The sequence below is a fragment of the Cloeon dipterum genome, chromosome 3, assembly GCF_949628265.1.
Source record: "Cloeon dipterum chromosome 3, ieCloDipt1.1, whole genome shotgun sequence".
NCBI lineage: Eukaryota > Metazoa > Arthropoda > Insecta > Ephemeroptera > Baetidae > Cloeon > Cloeon dipterum.
The window spans coordinates 4072973-4090292 of NC_088788.1; the positions used below are offsets into that span (position 1 = coordinate 4072973).

Consider the following 17320-nt stretch of genomic DNA (forward strand, 5'->3'; position numbering starts at 1 on the left):
GTAAACAAGACGAGCTCCACCGACGATAAGAGCTCTGTCTGGTTCAGTCCAGCTCTAGTTTTAATAATTATAAATTTAAAACATCTACCTCACAATGAATTGGTCCAGGTTGTGCTCTGCTTTATGGAGCAAATCTCTCAGGTTTATTTTGACACCTGTCACCACGCAAATCTCGAGGACCGCCGTGCAACGGCTGTCACCTTCCTCCTGGTCTAGACGTTTTTGCTCATTCTCGTCACCAAAGCAATTTCACAATCAAAATTACAGTAAATTTATTCTAATCTCTGGCGTAATGTCATTTTTGGGATTGGAAAAAGAGAAAGAGGAGAAAGATGATGAGCTGATAATGACTCTAAAAAGATCCGTCCTTTTAATGCAGGTTTGTGGGTTAATTTATTTAAAAATTAGTAATAAAATGTTAATGTGTTCATGCATGTGTGTTATGCAAAGTATAATAATTAGAGGGGCTAGACACACCTAAATTTTCGCGATTTCATTGAAACTTTTAGAAATGTTGTAAATTTCCATCCTTTAACCATGTATGTATAAAGTTATGTGTGAATTTTTTTAGATCTGCCAAATGAGCTCATTAAGATCTGCTTAAATTAGTAATTAAAAGGACCTGAATAATTCTTATTGTTAGATTAATCTATATTAAAATAATTTTTAGCAAGGGGACCTGGCCAAAGCTGAACAAATGCTACACTTGGCTCTGCGCTTGGCCCAGGAAAGGATGTCCGTGGATGGAATTACTTACACATATGACCTGATGGCGAATTTGGCGCTGGAGAGGGGTGAACTGGCGAAGGCAGAAAAGCTATTCCTGACTGTGATGAATAGGCTTCTAGTCGCTGGAGCTCAAGAGAATGACAACAAAATCTTACATATGAGTATCAAGCTGGCAAACATCTTTGCCGACGGATTTTTTGAAGGGAAAGATGCAAGCAAGGCTCAGGAGCTGTGCTCCAAAGCACATAATGGATATGAGTGAGTTTAAAACTAACAGGAAATAATAAAATAATAATTTTGTTTTCAAGTTTTTGCAAAGAGAGGCTGCAGAAGAAAATTGACTCTGGTGACAACGACAGCGACACGTATCTGCTGCTCAGTTTGGCCTATGAGGGTGAAGGACGATTGTATGCAGGACAAGAGATGCTGCCTAAAGCCCGGCTAAGCTATGAAAAAGCACTCGAGTGGAGCAAAAGAGGCAAAGACACCGACGAGCGGATGTCATCACTTCTTGGCTACCTCGGCTACATAAGCGGCATGCAAGCTGAAATTCCTGCTGCTATGCATTACCTGGAGGAGGCGATCGCGATTGCCAGGAAAAACAATGGTGAACAATTGCAATCAATGCTTGTTAATTTGGGTATGCTTAAATTATACAATGGAGCTCTGGCTGAAGCTAGAAACAGTTGCAAAGAGGGCTTTAATTTATCCCGACAGGCCAAAGACTCTGAAACGGAAAATGAAGCTGTTCGGTGTTTAGAAGAAGTTAATGTAGCTTTTAAAAATAAAAAATAAGTAGCGTTTTCATTGAGATAATATGTTTTTAATCTGTTAGACTTTTAAATTTTAATTTGCGCTCCAGGAGTGAATCTCTATAATGAAAACCTTAAAATTATATTTACTCAGGGAAGTTATGAGCTTTATTATTTATTGAATATGTGTACTTTGTTCCAAAAATAAAGGGAGTAAACAATGTTAATCATATTCTGTATTATTAAATTTACTTCATATTTTGAAAATATTGGAAATAACATCAATTTTTTAATGCCAACAAGAAAAAAATCAAAAGTTAAACTGAATCAGTTCTTGGAATTAGCACTGTTTTTGAGAAATTGAGATTCTCTTTTCAGAAAATGAACAAATTAATTTGATAGGATCATAGTACTTTGCGCGGGTACAAATTTTCAACCCAAACCCGCACCGAACCCGCTTATTTCGTACCGCACCCATGTCTTTTTTCAAAATTTGAACCCGCACCAAACCGCACTTCGCTAACCCGCACCCGCAATCCGCCATATTGAATTTACTAGCAGGGGGGTCACAATCCGCACCGCCTCTATAATTAACTACGCAGCTTTTGGCACAAAAACTTTACTGGTCATCGAGGATCAAAATATCTAAATTTGAAGATTAAAATATAGAGTTTTAATAAACATATTTAATTTTCTCTCCGATCAAAATTCCACTTTCAGTATAACTGTCGAGAATGCTTATGAGTTTTTCATCCACGAACCAGCTGATTGATTCGTTGTTAATATTAGCGCCGGAGAAAAAGGCAGTCACGTCTGGAAACTCTTCATTAGTTGTCCTTCCATTCCTCAAACTTTTTGCAAGCGTGGAATATTCACTTCTTCGATCATTTAAGTAGAACTTCAAGGTCGTCAAATTGCTCAGGCACGCTGCCGCGCATTTGATGAACTCAACGATTCCATTAAATAGGTCCACGTTGACGAAAAGTGCAAAGGATTCGACCTCCAGATCTATGACGAGAGTCTTGAGCTTCTGTAGGAAATCTTTCTCGGCCACTTTTGAAGTTAGTTTAATCAGATCTTCGAGGCAGGGGTCGCTCAGGATGACTTTCTCTAAGTCAGGCGCACTCAAAATATTCACCATCTCGTCGCTGCTTCCGTCCGGGCTGCGAATGAATATAGGAAAAATGAAGTTAAAACTGAAAATCCATAAATGAAAAACACATTTAAAATTATATGTGAAGATCACCATAGGTATAAAAATGTATTTATAAAAAAAATATTTTTCGTATCGACTATTTAGACCATTTTGGGTGTTTTATGGAATTCTCGAGTTTGAAAAGTGGACCATAAAAGCCTAATTTAAACTGGGTGAGTCGTGCGTAGGTGTCAAAAGGAAAAACAAACGACAGTCTGAAATTCCCAACCTTGTTGTAAAATAATACTTACAACGAGAAATTCAATTCGACTTCTTTTAGACGAGCGTAAAATGTGATCGGTTCTGGGTCGTTGATGACTAGCCACAGCCGTAGTCTCTCAAGCAAAGGGCAAGCAGTGAAAATGTAATTTAAATTCAGGAACGGTTCCATCTGGCGGTCGTCGTGTTGGATGTTCAGTGCGTTTAATTTAGCTCCGAAGGTGTCAATAAAGCGGAACATAACCTCGGTCGGGAAGTCGAGCATAGTCAAGCTCTCAATATTGGTGAACTGCAGAATGTAATTCAAACTCTTCCAATCCCAGTCTGGGTCTTCGCACCAATGCATCTGAAATAATTGCAAGCGTTAAATGGACTTGTAACTATCAAAATAATATCTATTAAATAATTAATATCAATCATATTTTTGTACCATCAAGTCAGTGACGTGAGGATGTGTTATGTGAATGTCCTCCTCTGGGTAATCGAACGGTATATTGATAAGTATCATTAAGTGTCGCAGATTTGAGTATCCAGGGACTACTTCATTTGGAGTAGAGGGGTCGTAATCTTCTTTCGGACGGAAGAGCTCAGAATACTGATGTAAAACATGCAAATTCGAAAGATTCCTCTTCCTCATGCACTCTATTTTAAGAGTTTCATTGTTCCTTGCCGTGTAGATAAACTCTTTCAAATTCGACATGCTTCTTTTCAATATTGCCGCACATTCGACACGATCATAATTAAAATCGTCCAAGTCGTCAAAGCTGTCTGGGAAGTTGATACTGAGGATTTGCAGGCCTGGCAGATTTTCGCACAGTTGGAAAACGTCTTTTATTTCGAAGCAGCACCATTCATCCAGCTGAAGGACCCGCAGATTTGTAAGCTGGTACAGCGCCTTCAACATCTCAGCATCCACGAGCGAATCGAATTTTCTGTAGTACCGACGTGTTTTGCTCGACACCAAAAGCTCTTCGATATTGGGAGTAAACTGCGAAATCCTAATCACTGCCTGCAAACAGTAGGCGAAATGATGAATAGAGATTCTAAATTATTCTTTTGTTAATACAAACCGATTTTAAATATTGGTATTTCAGCCGAATCGGACAGAAAGACAAAAAGGCGGTCAAGTCGATGACCTTGAGACCAAGCGCCAAGTAGAGCTCCAGAGCAGGGCACATCAAGATTTTCATGTTCATTTCCTCCCGAATCAGACTCGTGCACTCATTAGTCATTAAGTATTTCACAACCTTCACAAGCATGGGTAAAGCTAAAAAATAAAATGTATAGAAATAAAATAAAAATTGACTGGAATTTTCTTTAATAAACATTGTTTTTTTTTATTTTTGCCTGCACGTAACGCCCCGCCAGCCGGAAATTTTTGGGGTTACGTGGTCAGCCGCTTAAGCCATACCGTGAATAGAAAAAAGAAGAAGAGAGCTCGTTGTCAGAACTGTGCCATAATACTTCAGACAATTATTTAATTTAAAACTAATGCATGAAATTTTGTTTTTGTGCAAAAATTTTCGATTAAAAAGTTCTTGCTGTAGTTTTTAGCCATTAAATTTTTTACCAATGGTCTCGTTTAATGATTAAATCAACGCAAGTGTTCTGGTATACGTGTATTATTTATGGTACTATGCCGACACTGTTATTGATTCCTGCTGCTTTCAGGCCATCATATTAAAATTGCAATAAGGCTAAGTGTGCAGATCAACACATCTGTGCTTGTCTCAAGTGCTGGCCAAAATTGATAAGGACCCGCCCTGCGTGAATAATGAGAGATTAAGTCTCAAGGTCGTGGCAGTAAGTGGTGGGATTATACATCATAGGCTATCTTGTATTGTCGACTGCTCAGAATTCATTCATTTTCACGACTGCTCGTGCTTTCTGCGTGAAAATAATGGCTGAAGATTTGCGTACTTTTGTGACAAAGGAAGAGGTGCTGGCCGTCGCGCAGCAAATGCATGGAGCAGAGGTCGAGATTTCAGACTACGATGTGGAAAAGGGCACCAGCAGCGTGCAAGGCTTTCTCTCCAACATACTCAGGGTGAGCTTCAGGGCCAGGGTGGGCCAGCGGAACGTGACCTCCAAGTTTGTGGTGAAGAGGAAGCCGATCCTCGAGAGCCAGCTGTCGACGGTGGGCGAAATGCAGGCATTCGAAAACGAGATTGGCTTTTTCAAGCTCTGCGCGCCCCATCTGCGCGAACGGTGCCCTGACCTTCCGGCGGTCACCTGCTACCTGACCGACGAGAAGAACAGTATTATCTACATGGAGGACCTGAAAGAAAGTGGCTACGTCGCCCTGGTCAGGAACATTGGCGACCTCAAGCACGACATTCTGACCGAGCGACACCTGGACCTGGTGATGCGCACCCTGGCCAAGTTCCACAGCGCCTCTCTAGGCATCGACTGGCTCGAGAAACTGCCCAGTCTCTTCAAAGAGGACGCCATGTTCACGTCAGGCGCCGAAATGATCAAAAATTTGTACGCCAATCTGCCGAGAAGGCGCTGGTACCGATCACCGAGCACCACTTTAAAGGAAACGCGATCACTTTTGCAGGAGCTCCCGATGGGTCACTTCCGAAGACTTTTTCCTGGCGCTCAAAGTCATCTGCGAGCCGGACCCTGCGGGCTTGAACGTCGTGTGCCACGGCGACGGCTGGGTCAACAACATGATGTTCAAGCTCGACCCTGACAGCGGAGAGCCGCTGAGCATCAAACTGATCGACTTTCAGATCTGCAGATACACGCCTGGCAACCGAGACCTGATGGACTTCTTGTACACGGTTTGCCCTGCTGAGGTGCGCAAGAAAAACGAAAAGCGGCTGCTGCGAGTGTACTGGGACACGTTTGTGGCTGAATGCAAAGAGCGCGGGGTGCCGGTGGCGCAGGACTGGGAGAAATTTTATCAGAATTTTGACCGAAACCGGGCCTTTGGTCTCATGATGGCGGTGTGCCTGCGTCCCTCGATTTTCGTGAAAGGCACGTTTCCCGAGGGTGACGAGGCTTTGACGGATGACCACATCAACACAGCACTCGAGGGGGGAAGTGAGGTCAGCGACATGATCAGGGAATTTGATCATAATCCAGAGTTTCGAGCCGAGATGATCAGCCTTATCGAGGAAACAGCTGAATTGTTTTATAAATATTACGCTTGACCTTTTATTTGTCAAGTTGTGATAGAAATTATACATTATATATTAATCGTTGAATCAATGTACAGATTTCAATAATGTTACATCAGGGCAAAACAATCAAACACGATTTTACCGATTATATACAAAAATGCAAGTGATTTTTTAATTTGAGTTTCTAAAATATGATACAATGTACAATCATCTTTTGCGACTCGTCAAATGGATATATTTTGACTAAACAGTCATATTTGGGGGTTTGTCATCATTATTGTCGTCTCGTTGCTGCTTATTTCCCTTTTTCTTCATCTCCTGATCCTTCTCCCACAATATGTCAAGCTCGATCTTCACTTCGTCATCGGTTGGCCTTCTGCCAAGCCGTTTTGTCAGCTCTATCAATACTCCGCCGCGCCTCATGTTGTTGAAATAGCTTCTGGTAGACATAATTTTCTTTTGGTTTCCTCCCATTCTATTGTACTTCAGTGGAACGCTGGAAATTGTCACAAAATTAAAATATTTGAATATTACAAAATTAATTTAAACAATTTCGTTCAGACTAAAAATTGTAATATGACTGTTTTATAAATGGTTTAAATTTCAATTACCCTTTATTTCAATCAAAAAATGCTATCGATAATCTTTCTACGAGTCCGGATTTCCAGTTGCTTAGCCGCAGTTTTGAAAACACCTATTCACGTAATTCCTAAAAAAATATTTTTTCACATAATATATTAGCTCGTTTGGGAAGCACGCGGTAATCCTGACACACTTACGTTAAATGCTGAATTGTCCGATCCTTATTAGAAGCACAGTTAAAAGATGCAGTTTAAACAGAGGGGACACGATGCGCGTAATAAAATTGACGAAGCGTCCGTGAAACATTCAATGCATGAGAGGGAAATGCTTATGGCCACAAATATTTCAAAACTCTCAAGCATCTTTATGTATATAGAAAGAAAAAATGTGTTTCCCTCATCTACACTGCATCGAAGTAGCTCTAACTTGCGAATATCCTTTTTCCTTACAGTGTTGCATGTCGTAAATTTATCTATCATCCCAGCTTCTAGGAAAATAATCTATTCAAAATATTTACCATAAACAAATATGTATTGGCATACAGCAGGCCAAACATTAAATATATGATCGGAGCTGTAAATAAAAATGGATTTATTGCTTAAAATATATATTAGTGCTATTAAATTTATTTTATTATATTTCATAGAAAATCTTGCCTCCTTATACTTTAATAAATTGGATATTAGTTTAAATTGAAGGTTTCAGCCGCGTAATTGTAGGCAACGGTTAGCTGAACCGGATTAGCCTATATCTGGCGTCTAGCGCGCGGCTAATAAACTTTTGATTAATGGCCGAAAGGTGGAAGGGTCGGTGGCCAATTTTTTCTGTGGCATTTTTCGATTCTTCTCTCACGACTTTGACCGGCGCTGCTGGCGTGGCTGGAGCAGCTTTTAGCCAAACGGTGGCTGGAGGCTGACCACACGTGATTCAATATATTAGCTATGGCGGTCACGGCTAGCTGAGACTTTTAGTTGAAATAGTTAATTTATTGAAAAAAGGGATAAAAAGTTGGATAAAAACTTATTTGGGGTATACTATTAAATGAATATGGAAAGCTGCAATTTTAACTCACGCTCTGCTGAGCTCAAAAACAAATAACCACAACACTCTGCGTAAACACATAGTCTCAAATTTAAAATTATGTAAAATATAAATTTATTGCATCTAAAAGACTTAATATATATATAAAAAACAATGCGGATTTAAGTTTCCTAAAACAATTATTAATTCATGGTAAAAGCTAGCCCTCCGTATTCATATATTTTTTAGATTTCGTCAAATTAATTGAATTTTAATCGTAAATTTTGCTGTAACTGTACGTGCGTGCCTACATTTCAATCAATACTCACACACCTTAATTATTATAATAATGATGATACACATCCTCGCGCAAGCACCGTCAGTGACCCAACAAACTGCAAGGAACATTAAAAATATAAACAACACAATAGTTTAGGAGTATAATGTCATCTTTGGATTTTTCAAAAAATTCTTGTCACTCTTTTATTATTTCCAAGTGTTATTGGACTTAATCAAGGAAAATATGTGAAAAAAGTGTTGCACAAATTTTTAAACTAATAAAACATTTTTATTACCTAAGCATTTCATTCATAACCTTCATAATTATGGATATTTAATAAACATATTTAATTTTCTCTCCGATCAAAATTCCACTTTCAGTATAACTGTCGAGAATGCTTATGAGTTTTTCATCCACGAACCAGCTGATTGATTCGTTGTTAATATTAGCGCCGGAGAAAAAGGCAGTCACTTCTGGAAACTCTTCATTAGTTGTCCTTCCATTCCTCAAACTTTTTGCAAGCGTGGAATATTCACTCCTTCGATCATTCAAGTAGAACTTCAAGGTCGTCAAATTGCTCAGGCACGCTGCCGCGCATTTGATGAACTCAACGATTCCATTAAATTGGTCCACGTCGACGAAAAGTGCAAAGGATTCGACGTCCAGATCTATGACGAGAGTCTTAAGCTTCTGTAGGATTTCTTTCTCGGCCACTTTTGAAGTTAGTTTAATCAGATCTTCGAGGCAGGGGTCGCTCAGGATGACTTTCTCAAAGTCTGGCGCACTCAAAATATTCACCATCTCGTCCCTGCTTCCATCCGGGCTGCGAATGAATATAGGAAAAATGAAGTTAAAACTGAAAATCCATAAATGAAAAACACATTTAAAATTATATGTGAAGATCACCATAGAGGCATAAAAATGTATTTGTTTAAAAAATATTTTTCGTATCGACTGTTTAGACCATCTCGAGTGTTTTATGGAATTCTCGAGTATGAAAAAGGGGATCATAAAAGCCTCCTTAAAATTGGGTGATTCGAGCGTTGGTGTCAAAAAGAAAATCCGGTCGCACAGGAAAAATAAACGACAGTCTGAAATTCCCAACCTTGTTGTAAAATAATACTTACAACGAGAAATTCAATTCGACTTCTTTTAGACGAGCGTAAAATGTGATCGGTTCTGGGTCGTTGATGACTAGCCACAGCCGTAGTCTCTCAAGCAAAGGGCATGCAGTGAAAATGTAATTTAAATTCAGGAACGGTTCCATCTGGCGGTCGTCGTGTTGGATGTTCAGTGCGTTTAATTTAGCTCCGAAGGTGTCAATAAAGCGGAACATAACCTCGGTAGGGAAGTCGAGCATAGTCAAGCTCTCAATTTTGGTGAACTGCAGAATGTAATTCAAACCCTCCCAAGTCCAATCTGGGTTTTCATACCAATGCATCTGAAATAATTGCAAGCGTTAAATGGACTTGTAACTATCAAAATAATATCAATTAATCGATTAAATAATTATTATCAATCATATTTTTGTACCATCAAGTCAGTGACGTGAGGATGTGTTATGTGTATGTCCTTCTCTGGCGGGTAGTCGTAGAAAACATTGATATGAATCATTAAGTGTCGCAGATTTGAGTATCCAGGAACTACTTCATTTGGAGTAGAGGGGTCGTAATCTTCTTTCGGACGGAAGAGCTCAGAATACTGATGTATAACGTGCAAATTCGAAAGATTCCTCTTCCTCATGCACTCTGTTCTAAGAGTGCCATTGTTCCTTGCCGTGTAGATAAACTCTTTCAAATTCGACATGCATCTTTTTAATACTGCCGCACATTCGACTCGATCAGTATCAAAATCGTCGTAGTCGTCAAAGCTGTCTGGGAAGTTGATGCTGAGGATTTGCAGGCCTGGTAGATTTTCGCACAGTTGGAAAACGTCTTTTATTTCGAAGCAGCACCATTCATCCAGCTGAAGGACCCGCAGATTTGTAAGCTGGTACAGCGCCTTCAACATCTCAGCATCCACGAGCAAATCGAATTTTCTGTAGAACCGCGGGGTTTTGCTCGACACCAAAAGCTCTTCTATATTGGGAGTAAACTGCGAAATCCTAATCACTGCCTGCAAATCGTAAGCGAAATGAGAAATAGAGATTCTAAATTATTCTTTTGTTAATACAAACCGATTTTAAATATTGGTATTTCAGCCGAATCGGACAGAAAGACAAAAAGGCGGTCAAGTCGATGACCTTGAGACCAAGCGCCAAGTAGAGCTCCAGAGCAGGGCACATCAAGATTTTCATGTTCATTTCCTCCCGAATCAGACTCGTGCACTCAGTAGTCATTAAGTATTTCACAACCTTCAAAAGCAAGGGTAAAGCTGAAAATTAAAAATAAGAAAATTAAACTAAAAATTGACTTGAATTATCTTTAATAAACATTGTTTTTTTTTTATTTTTGCCTACATAAAAGGTAGCAATCAAGCCACGCAACGGCCCGCCAGCCGGAAAATTTTGGGGTTACTTGGTCAGCCGCTTAAGCCATACCGTGAATATGGCATTGGCAGAAGAGAGCTCATTGTCAGAGCTGTATGTGCCATGTACGCAAATCCATCGGTTAAATGGCAGAAAAAAATTGGCCCATTTTTTTCTTTTGGCAGAAATTGCTCAACGGGCTGGGAGGCGCACCGGCGCCGACTCGCTACTGGTTTGCACCTTTCCAGCATGCGTGATTTGGCTTCACGGGACAAATGTCTAGCGTTTCAAAAAAAGTCCTCGGAGCGAAGGCAAGTGGCCCTTGAGTGGGCTGGGTCCCTGTGCGGCCTGGTGCGCCCATGTTATCCGTTCGCGGTGTTATTGGGACCCGGGTTTCAACATTCGTGCTAGTGCAGTGTGCGCCCTTCCCGGTCCTCAGACAGAGATAAAAAGAGCAAAAAAAAGAACAATCAAACTTCATTTTAAAAATTTATCAGTCACGCCAACGGCCAGTGAAATTGCTCATCCACCGCCTAAAATTAATTGCGCAGCTTTTGGCACAAAAACGTTACTGGTCGTTATCTTGCATCAAAATATCTCAATTTGAAGATAAAATGTTTAACTTACGAAGGTCTGTGATGTATTGAATTTTGGCCGCGGCTGTAGGTGAAAGGCCGAAATTCAAAGCAATTCGCCGAATGCGGTTCTCGCAGTAGCGCGAACTGAACTGCATCCTCTTGGCCACAATAAACAGATCCTGGTCTGCCATTATGTGAAACAATGGCTAGAACTATGTTGTAGCACGAGCTCGATCAAAGGTTGCCCCTGTTTAATGCCAGCAAAGCAGGGCAATCGATTGGGAAATGTAGAAGGCTGGCTATTTGCCCGCAGTTTGTTTTTTATAAAGGCCCACACGTGCGATTCAGGGAGAAACGAAGCAAACAACCATCAGGTGGTTTCCTCGAGTGGGGGGAGGGTGAACTAAATTAAAATAGTTTAGGGGTAGGTGGCGGGAAACGTGCGTGCCAGCTATAGTTTAATTGTATTGTGCGTTAAACGCATGAGGTTCATCTTATACGGCTTGATATCCTTTTAGAACACAAATTTATAAATTTTATTTGTACTGTTTTGTTGTTTGAACCGTATATTTTCTTCAATATTTTTCTTTAAATTGGTTGTAAATTTGTTTATAAATTATAGCGGATACCATTGAATTTTGAAACTGTATGTTGAAAATATTGATCTCAGAGTGTGTAAACTGAAATTCCTACGTGATAAGTGATAAAATAGGTATTATTAGTAAAACACATAACTTATAGAAATTTTGTACGTAGGGTACTCCCGGTATTCATTTACCATATTATTTGTCCATTATTATATATAAATAAAAGAACCGAATTATTAAAAAAAAAGGTTAGGAGATTCTGCAATGCAAAAGAGCATCTGTGATTCAACTCAAAACAATAAAGGTCGAAAATTACGAATATTGCTTCGATATATACAGGAGAGGTTTCTGCATTTACCCATTGTTTTTCGATAATAAGAAAACGAACAAAATCAACCAAGGGTCAAAATTATAGAATTAAATCAAAGTGAAATTTTTCCGATCAGATGATCGAGATGATCATATTAACCGGCGGGCACGGTTGGCCGAGACTTCTTTAGTTGGTGAATAATTATATCGAAAAAAGAAATACAAATTTTGGTAAAATATTTATGGTATACAATAAATTAAATGAATATGAGAAACTGCACTTTACGCTCTGCTGAGCTCAAACGCTCATACACAATAACTATAATGATAGTTAACATTCTGCGTAAACATTCTCAAATTTAAAATATAGTAGACTTAAAAATTTAGAGGTTGTAAGTTTCCTGAAATTGCACACTTTTATTCATGGTGTCGTGACACGAATCGGCCTGATTTTCCCCAACATGCGCCTGCAGACCTAAGGCGCGGCCGCCGGACGCTCCGGCCGCCACCCAAGAACCACACCGTTTTATGTATAAAATTGGTCTTTCTTTATTTTTCCTTAAACGATAAGCGAGCACTGTTTATCCTAAAGTAACTTGGGCGCCCCAAACTGTAATTTTCCCATCTCTGGCTGGCACGTGACACCCCAAGTGGTGTCACACCACCCTCGAGCTTCGAGGCGGCTTTCGCCGGCTCGGTCCGCAGACGGTTTCCTGGCCTCTGCCGAGCAGCATCTCTCTCCTGCGCCTCTGCCTATTAGTTACCCCTCTTTTGCCTTGCCAGTCACAGTTAGAATTTATCTTTTATTTTCAAAGTCTCGTCCGCGTAACTTATCTTCAGTAACGTAATTAAGGCCAATTTTGCTCTTGAAAGTCTTTTTCTCTCTGTTAGAGTCACTCTGAATAATAAAACCAAACAACCTAATTTTTAAGCCCAATTCTTCGCTGTTTGTCTTTCTCTTGACCATGCAGCAATACAATTAAAGGAAAAAGTAATCTGAATATTTCATCATTCATCATTAATTAAAGGCTCACTTAAGGAGCAGCTCTGTCTTAAAACTCATTTGATTTAAAGTGATATTACCGCGGCCTGTCCTGATTATTCTCGGCTTGTGGCCTCGCGTGGCTCTCGACGCTGAATAATTAAGATTGGCTCCGGGACTTACCAATTTTTTACAAGTAAATCTTAGTTCGACTGATCTTGAATTATCAATAACCGAGAGACGATTGATCGTGAGAGACAGCCGCCGCGACGATGAGATAGAGGGATGGCACGGCGGCAGCGAGAAGGCTCGGCGAGGCCAAGAGGCCGCTACAGTTTTGCGGGCTGTAAGCTCTATAAGGGGTCGGAGGGAACTAATCATGAATTTTGGTATAGCTGTGTTGCAGATATTCGCAACACATGGTAAAAGCTAGCCCTCCCCATTTACATATTTTTTAGATTTCGTCAGTAAATCGATTGTTTTCGTAAAATTTGCCGCAATTGTGCGTGTGCCAACAGCTCAATCCCAACTCCCGCACTTTAATTACTCTGATAATGATGACGGACATCCTCGCACAAGCACCGTCCGCAAACAACAACCTGCAGCAGGTTGATTGAAAATATTTAAATGGCACAGTAATTTAGAGGTAATGTCATCCTTGAATTGTTCAAATATGTATTATTGTGAGCCTACTTTTCTTGTCACTCTTTTATTATTTCCAATGTCATGAGACTTAATCAGGGAAAATATGTATGCGAAGAAAACAAGTGTTGCAAAAGTCTTTTAAAATAATAAAACATTATTATTAACTATACATTTCATTCATAATTATATAAGATATTTAACAAACATATTTAATTTTCTCTCCGATCAAAATTCCACTTTCAGTATAATTGTCGAGAATGCTTATGAGCTTTTCATCCACGAACCAGCTGTTTGATTCGTTGTTAATATCAGCGCCAAAGAAAAAGGCAGTCACGTCTGGAAACTCTTCATTAGTTGTCCTTCCATTCCTCAAACTTTTTGCAAGCGTGGAATATTCACTCCTTCGATCATTCAAGTAGAACTTCAGGTTCGTCAAATTGCTCAGGCACGCTGCCGCGCATTTGATGAACTCAACAATTTCATTAAATTGGTCCACGTTGACGAAGAGTGCAAAAGAATTGACATCCAGTTCTATGACGAGAGTCTTGAGCTTCTGTAGGATTTCTTTCTCGGCGACTTTTGAAGTTAGTTTAATCAGATCTTCGAGGCAGGGGTCGCTCAGGATGACTTTCTCTAAGTCAGGCGCACTCAAAATATTCACCATCTCGTCCTTGCTTCCGTCCGGGCTGCGAATGAATATAGGAAAAATGAAGTTATAAACTGATAATCCATAAATTAAAAACATTACATTTGAAATTATATGTGAAGATCCCCATAGGTATAAAAATGTATTTATAAAAAAATATTTTTCGTATCGACTATTTAGACCATTTTGGGTGTTTTATGGAATTCTTGAGTTTGAAAAGTGGACCATAAAAGCCTAATTTAAACTGGGTGAGTCGTGCGTAGGTGTCAAAAGGAAAAACAAACGACAGTCTGAAATTCCCAACCTTGTTGTAAAATAATACTTACAACGAGAAATTCAATTCGACTTCTTTTAGACGAGCGTAAAATGTGATCGGTTCTGGGTCGTTGATGATTAGCCACAGCCGTAGTCTCTCAAGCAAAGGGCATGCAGTGAAAATGTAATTTAAATTCAGGAACGGTTCCATCTGGCGGTCATCGTGTTGGATGTTCAGTGCGTTTAATTTAGCTCCGAAGGTGTCAATAAAGCGGAACATAACGTCGGTCAGGAAGTTGAGCATAGTCAAGCTCTCAATATTGGTGAACTGCAGAATGTAATTCACACCCTCCCAATCCCAATCTGGTTCTTCCCACCAATTCATCTGAAATAATTGCAAGTGTTAAAAGGACTTGAAACTTCCAAAATAATATCTATTAATCAATTAATAAATAACATATTAACAATCATATTTTTGTACCATCAAGTCAGTGACGTGAGGATGTTTTATGTGAATGTCCTCCCATGGGTAATCGGACGATATATTGATATGTATCATTAAGTGTCGCAGATTTGAGTATCCAGGGACTACTTCGTTTGGAGTAGAGGGGTCGTAGTCTTCTTTCGGACGGAAGAGCTCAGAATACTGATGTAAAACATGCAAATTCGAAAGATTGCTCATGCACTGTGTTCTAAGAGTGCCATTTCTCCTTGCCGTGTAGATAAACTCTTTCAAATTCGACATGCTTCTTTTTAATACTGCCGCACATGCGACACGATCAAAATAAAAATCGTCGAAGTCGTCAAAGCTGTCTGGGAAGTTGATACTGAGGATTTGAAGGCCTGGCAGATTTTCGCACAGTTGGAAAACGTCTTTTATTTCGAAGCAGCACCATTCATCCAGCTGAAGGACCCGCAGATTTGTCAGCTGGTACAGCGCCTTCAACATCTCAGCATCCACGATCGAATCGAATTTTCTGTAGAACCGAGGGGTTTTGCTCGACACCAAAAGCTCTTCTATGTTGGGAGTAAACTGCGAAATCCCAATCACTGCCTGCAAATAGTAAGCGAAATGATGAATAGAGATTCTAAATTATTCTTTTGTTAATACAAACCGATTTTAAATATTGGTATTTCAGCCGAATCGGACAGAAAGACAAAAAGGCGGTCAAGTCGATGACCTTGAGACCAAGCGCCAAGTAGAGCTCCAGAGCAGGGCACATCAAGATTTTCATGTTCATTTCCTCCCGAATCAGACTCGTGCACTCATTAGTCATTAAGTATTTCACAACCTTCAAAAGCAAGGGTAAAGCTGAAAAATAAAATTTAGAAAATTAAACTAAAAATCTAAAAATTGACAGGAATTTTCTTTAATAATTTTTTTTTTAATTTTGCCTTCATAAAAGGTAACAATCAAGCCACGTAACGCCGCGCCAGCCGGAAATTTTTGGGGTTACGTGATCAGCCGCTTAAGCCATACCGGGAATATGGCATTGGCAGAAAAGAGCTCGTTGTCATCAGAACTGTGCCATGTGCGCAAATCCATCGGTTAAATGGCAGAAAAAAATTGGCCCCTTTTTTCTTTTGGCAGAAGCACAAGCGAACTTCATTTTAAAAATTTATCAGTCACGCCAACGGCCAGTGAAATTGCTCATCCACCGCCTAAAATTAATTGCGCAGCTTTTGGCACAAAAACGTTACTGGTCGTTATCTTGCATCAAAATATCTCAATTTGAAGATCAAATTTTTAACTTACGAAGGTCTGTGATGTATTGAAGTTTGGCCGCGGCCGTTGGTGAGAGGCCGAAATTCAAAGCAATTCGCCGAATGTGGTTCTCGCAGTAGCGCGAACTGAACTGCATCCTCTTGGCCACAATAAACAGATCCTGGTCTGCCATTATGTGAAACAATGGCTAGAACTACGTTGTAGGACGAGCTCGATCAAAGGTTGCCCCTGTTTAATGCCAGCAAAACAAAAGCAGTGCAATCGATTGGGAAAAATGTTGAAGGCTGGCTATTTGCCCGCAGTTTGTTTTTTATAAAGGCCAACGTGCGTTTCAGGGAGAAACGTAGCAAACAACCATCAGGTGGTTTCCTCGAGTGGGGGGAGGGTGAACTAAATTAAAATAGTTTAGGGGCGTAGGTGGCGGGAAACGTGCGTGCCAGCTAGTTTAATTGTATTGTGCGATAAACGAATAAGGTTCATCTTATACGGCTTGAAATCCTTTAGAACATAAATTTATAAATTTGATTTGTTAAATTTTGTTGTTTCAACCATTATCTTCAATATTTTTCTTTAAACTGGTTGTAAATTTGTTTATAAATTATAGCGCAAATCATTGAATTGATACTTTAAGTTGAAAATATTGATCTCAAAGTGCATAAACTAAAATTCCTAAATGATAAGTTAGGTATTACCATTAAAAAAATATGAGAAATATTACTATTTAGAAAATTTTATCGTATCGTGCTCCCGGTATTAATTGTTAATATAAAAATAAAAGAACGAAATTATTAAACAAATTAGGTAGGAGATTCTGCAATGCAAAAGAGCATCTTGGTTTCGACTCAAAAGAACCAAGGTTGAAAATTACGAAAATTATTTATGCATAGGAGAAGTTTCTGCATTTACCAACTTTTAAGAACATGAAGAAAATCAACCAAGGGTCAAAATTTTAGAATTAAATCAAAGTGATGAGTCTAGAAACTACTAAGAACCAAAAGGTTAATTTTTCACAGCACTATTTCGATTATTCCGAATAGAGAACAAATGATCAACATTCTCTCAAACAATCTGTGTCTGAAATGATAATAATTTCCCCTGGCGCCGTTTGCAGCAAATAATGCTATATCAGCTTGTGATTGGCTGAAAACCAATCTATATAGTCACGTGATCATGACGTCATGACATGTGATGGGCAACCAGCAGCTAACGCAGGGAAACAC

General features: G+C 39.5%; 4 protein-coding genes and 1 pseudogene across 4 annotated transcripts; 2 read left to right on the forward strand and 3 right to left on the reverse strand.

Annotated features, from left to right (window-relative positions):
• On the forward strand, positions 1-1708 carry LOC135939786 (tetratricopeptide repeat protein 19 homolog, mitochondrial-like). Its single transcript, XM_065484353.1, has 3 exons — positions 1-379; positions 671-987; positions 1038-1708. Exons 1-3 carry the CDS (start codon positions 95-97, stop codon positions 1522-1524), a joined length of 1089 nt encoding a protein of 362 aa, XP_065340425.1. The 5' UTR covers positions 1-94; the 3' UTR covers positions 1525-1708.
• A 65-nt stretch (positions 1709-1773) lies between these two features.
• LOC135939785 (uncharacterized) lies at positions 1774-4348 on the reverse strand. Its single transcript, XM_065484352.1, has 4 exons — positions 3966-4348; positions 3326-3904; positions 2928-3241; positions 1774-2644 (listed from the first exon to the last, which is right to left on the reverse strand). The coding sequence occupies exons 1-4, from the start codon at positions 4221-4223 to the stop codon at positions 2155-2157; spliced, it is 1641 nt and encodes a 546-aa protein (XP_065340424.1). The 5' UTR covers positions 4224-4348; the 3' UTR covers positions 1774-2154.
• Positions 4349-4795: 447 nt separating this feature from the next.
• LOC135940877 (uncharacterized) lies at positions 4796-7213 on the forward strand (annotated as a pseudogene).
• Positions 7214-8238: 1025 nt separating this feature from the next.
• Positions 8239-11141, reverse strand: LOC135940960 (uncharacterized). Its single transcript, XM_065486117.1, has 5 exons — positions 11000-11141; positions 10082-10278; positions 9439-10020; positions 9033-9346; positions 8239-8728 (listed from the first exon to the last, which is right to left on the reverse strand). Exons 1-5 carry the CDS (start codon positions 11139-11141, stop codon positions 8239-8241), a joined length of 1725 nt encoding a protein of 574 aa, XP_065342189.1.
• A 3693-nt stretch (positions 11142-14834) lies between these two features.
• Positions 14835-16652, reverse strand: LOC135940963 (uncharacterized). The gene is made up of 3 exons (XM_065486119.1): positions 16131-16652; positions 15490-15686; positions 14835-15428 (listed from the first exon to the last, which is right to left on the reverse strand). The coding sequence occupies exons 1-3, from the start codon at positions 16270-16272 to the stop codon at positions 14835-14837; spliced, it is 933 nt and encodes a 310-aa protein (XP_065342191.1). The 5' UTR covers positions 16273-16652.
• Between the last annotated feature and the right edge of the window lie 668 nt (positions 16653-17320).

Coding starts and splice junctions, on each gene's coding strand:
- LOC135939786 (XM_065484353.1), top strand. CDS start 95: ATGAATTGGTCCAGGTTGTGCTCTGCTTTATGGAGCAAATCTCTCAGG. Junction 380..670: donor GATCCGTCCTTTTAATGCAG/GTTTGTGGGTTA, acceptor AATAATTTTTAG/CAAGGGGACCTGGCCAAAGC. Junction 988..1,037: donor AAAGCACATAATGGATATGA/GTGAGTTTAAAA, acceptor TTTGTTTTCAAG/TTTTTGCAAAGAGAGGCTGC.
- LOC135939785 (XM_065484352.1), bottom strand. CDS start 4,223: ATGTTTATTAAAGAAAATTCCAGTCAATTTTTATTTTATTTCTATACA. Junction 3,905..3,965: donor AATACCAATATTTAAAATCG/GTTTGTATTAAC, acceptor TACTGTTTGCAG/GCAGTGATTAGGATTTCGCA. Junction 3,242..3,325: donor CTCACGTCACTGACTTGATG/GTACAAAAATAT, acceptor CAATTATTTCAG/ATGCATTGGTGCGAAGACCC.
- LOC135940960 (XM_065486117.1), bottom strand. CDS start 11,141: ATGGCAGACCAGGATCTGTTTATTGTGGCCAAGAGGATGCAGTTCAGT. Junction 10,021..10,081: donor AATACCAATATTTAAAATCG/GTTTGTATTAAC, acceptor TACGATTTGCAG/GCAGTGATTAGGATTTCGCA. Junction 8,729..9,032: donor GTCGAATTGAATTTCTCGTT/GTAAGTATTATT, acceptor ATTCATTCGCAG/CCCGGATGGAAGCAGGGACG.
- LOC135940963 (XM_065486119.1), bottom strand. CDS start 16,272: ATGGCAGACCAGGATCTGTTTATTGTGGCCAAGAGGATGCAGTTCAGT. Junction 15,687..16,130: donor TCAATACATCACAGACCTTC/GTAAGTTAAAAA, acceptor TTTATTTTTCAG/CTTTACCCTTGCTTTTGAAG. Junction 15,429..15,489: donor AATACCAATATTTAAAATCG/GTTTGTATTAAC, acceptor TACTATTTGCAG/GCAGTGATTGGGATTTCGCA.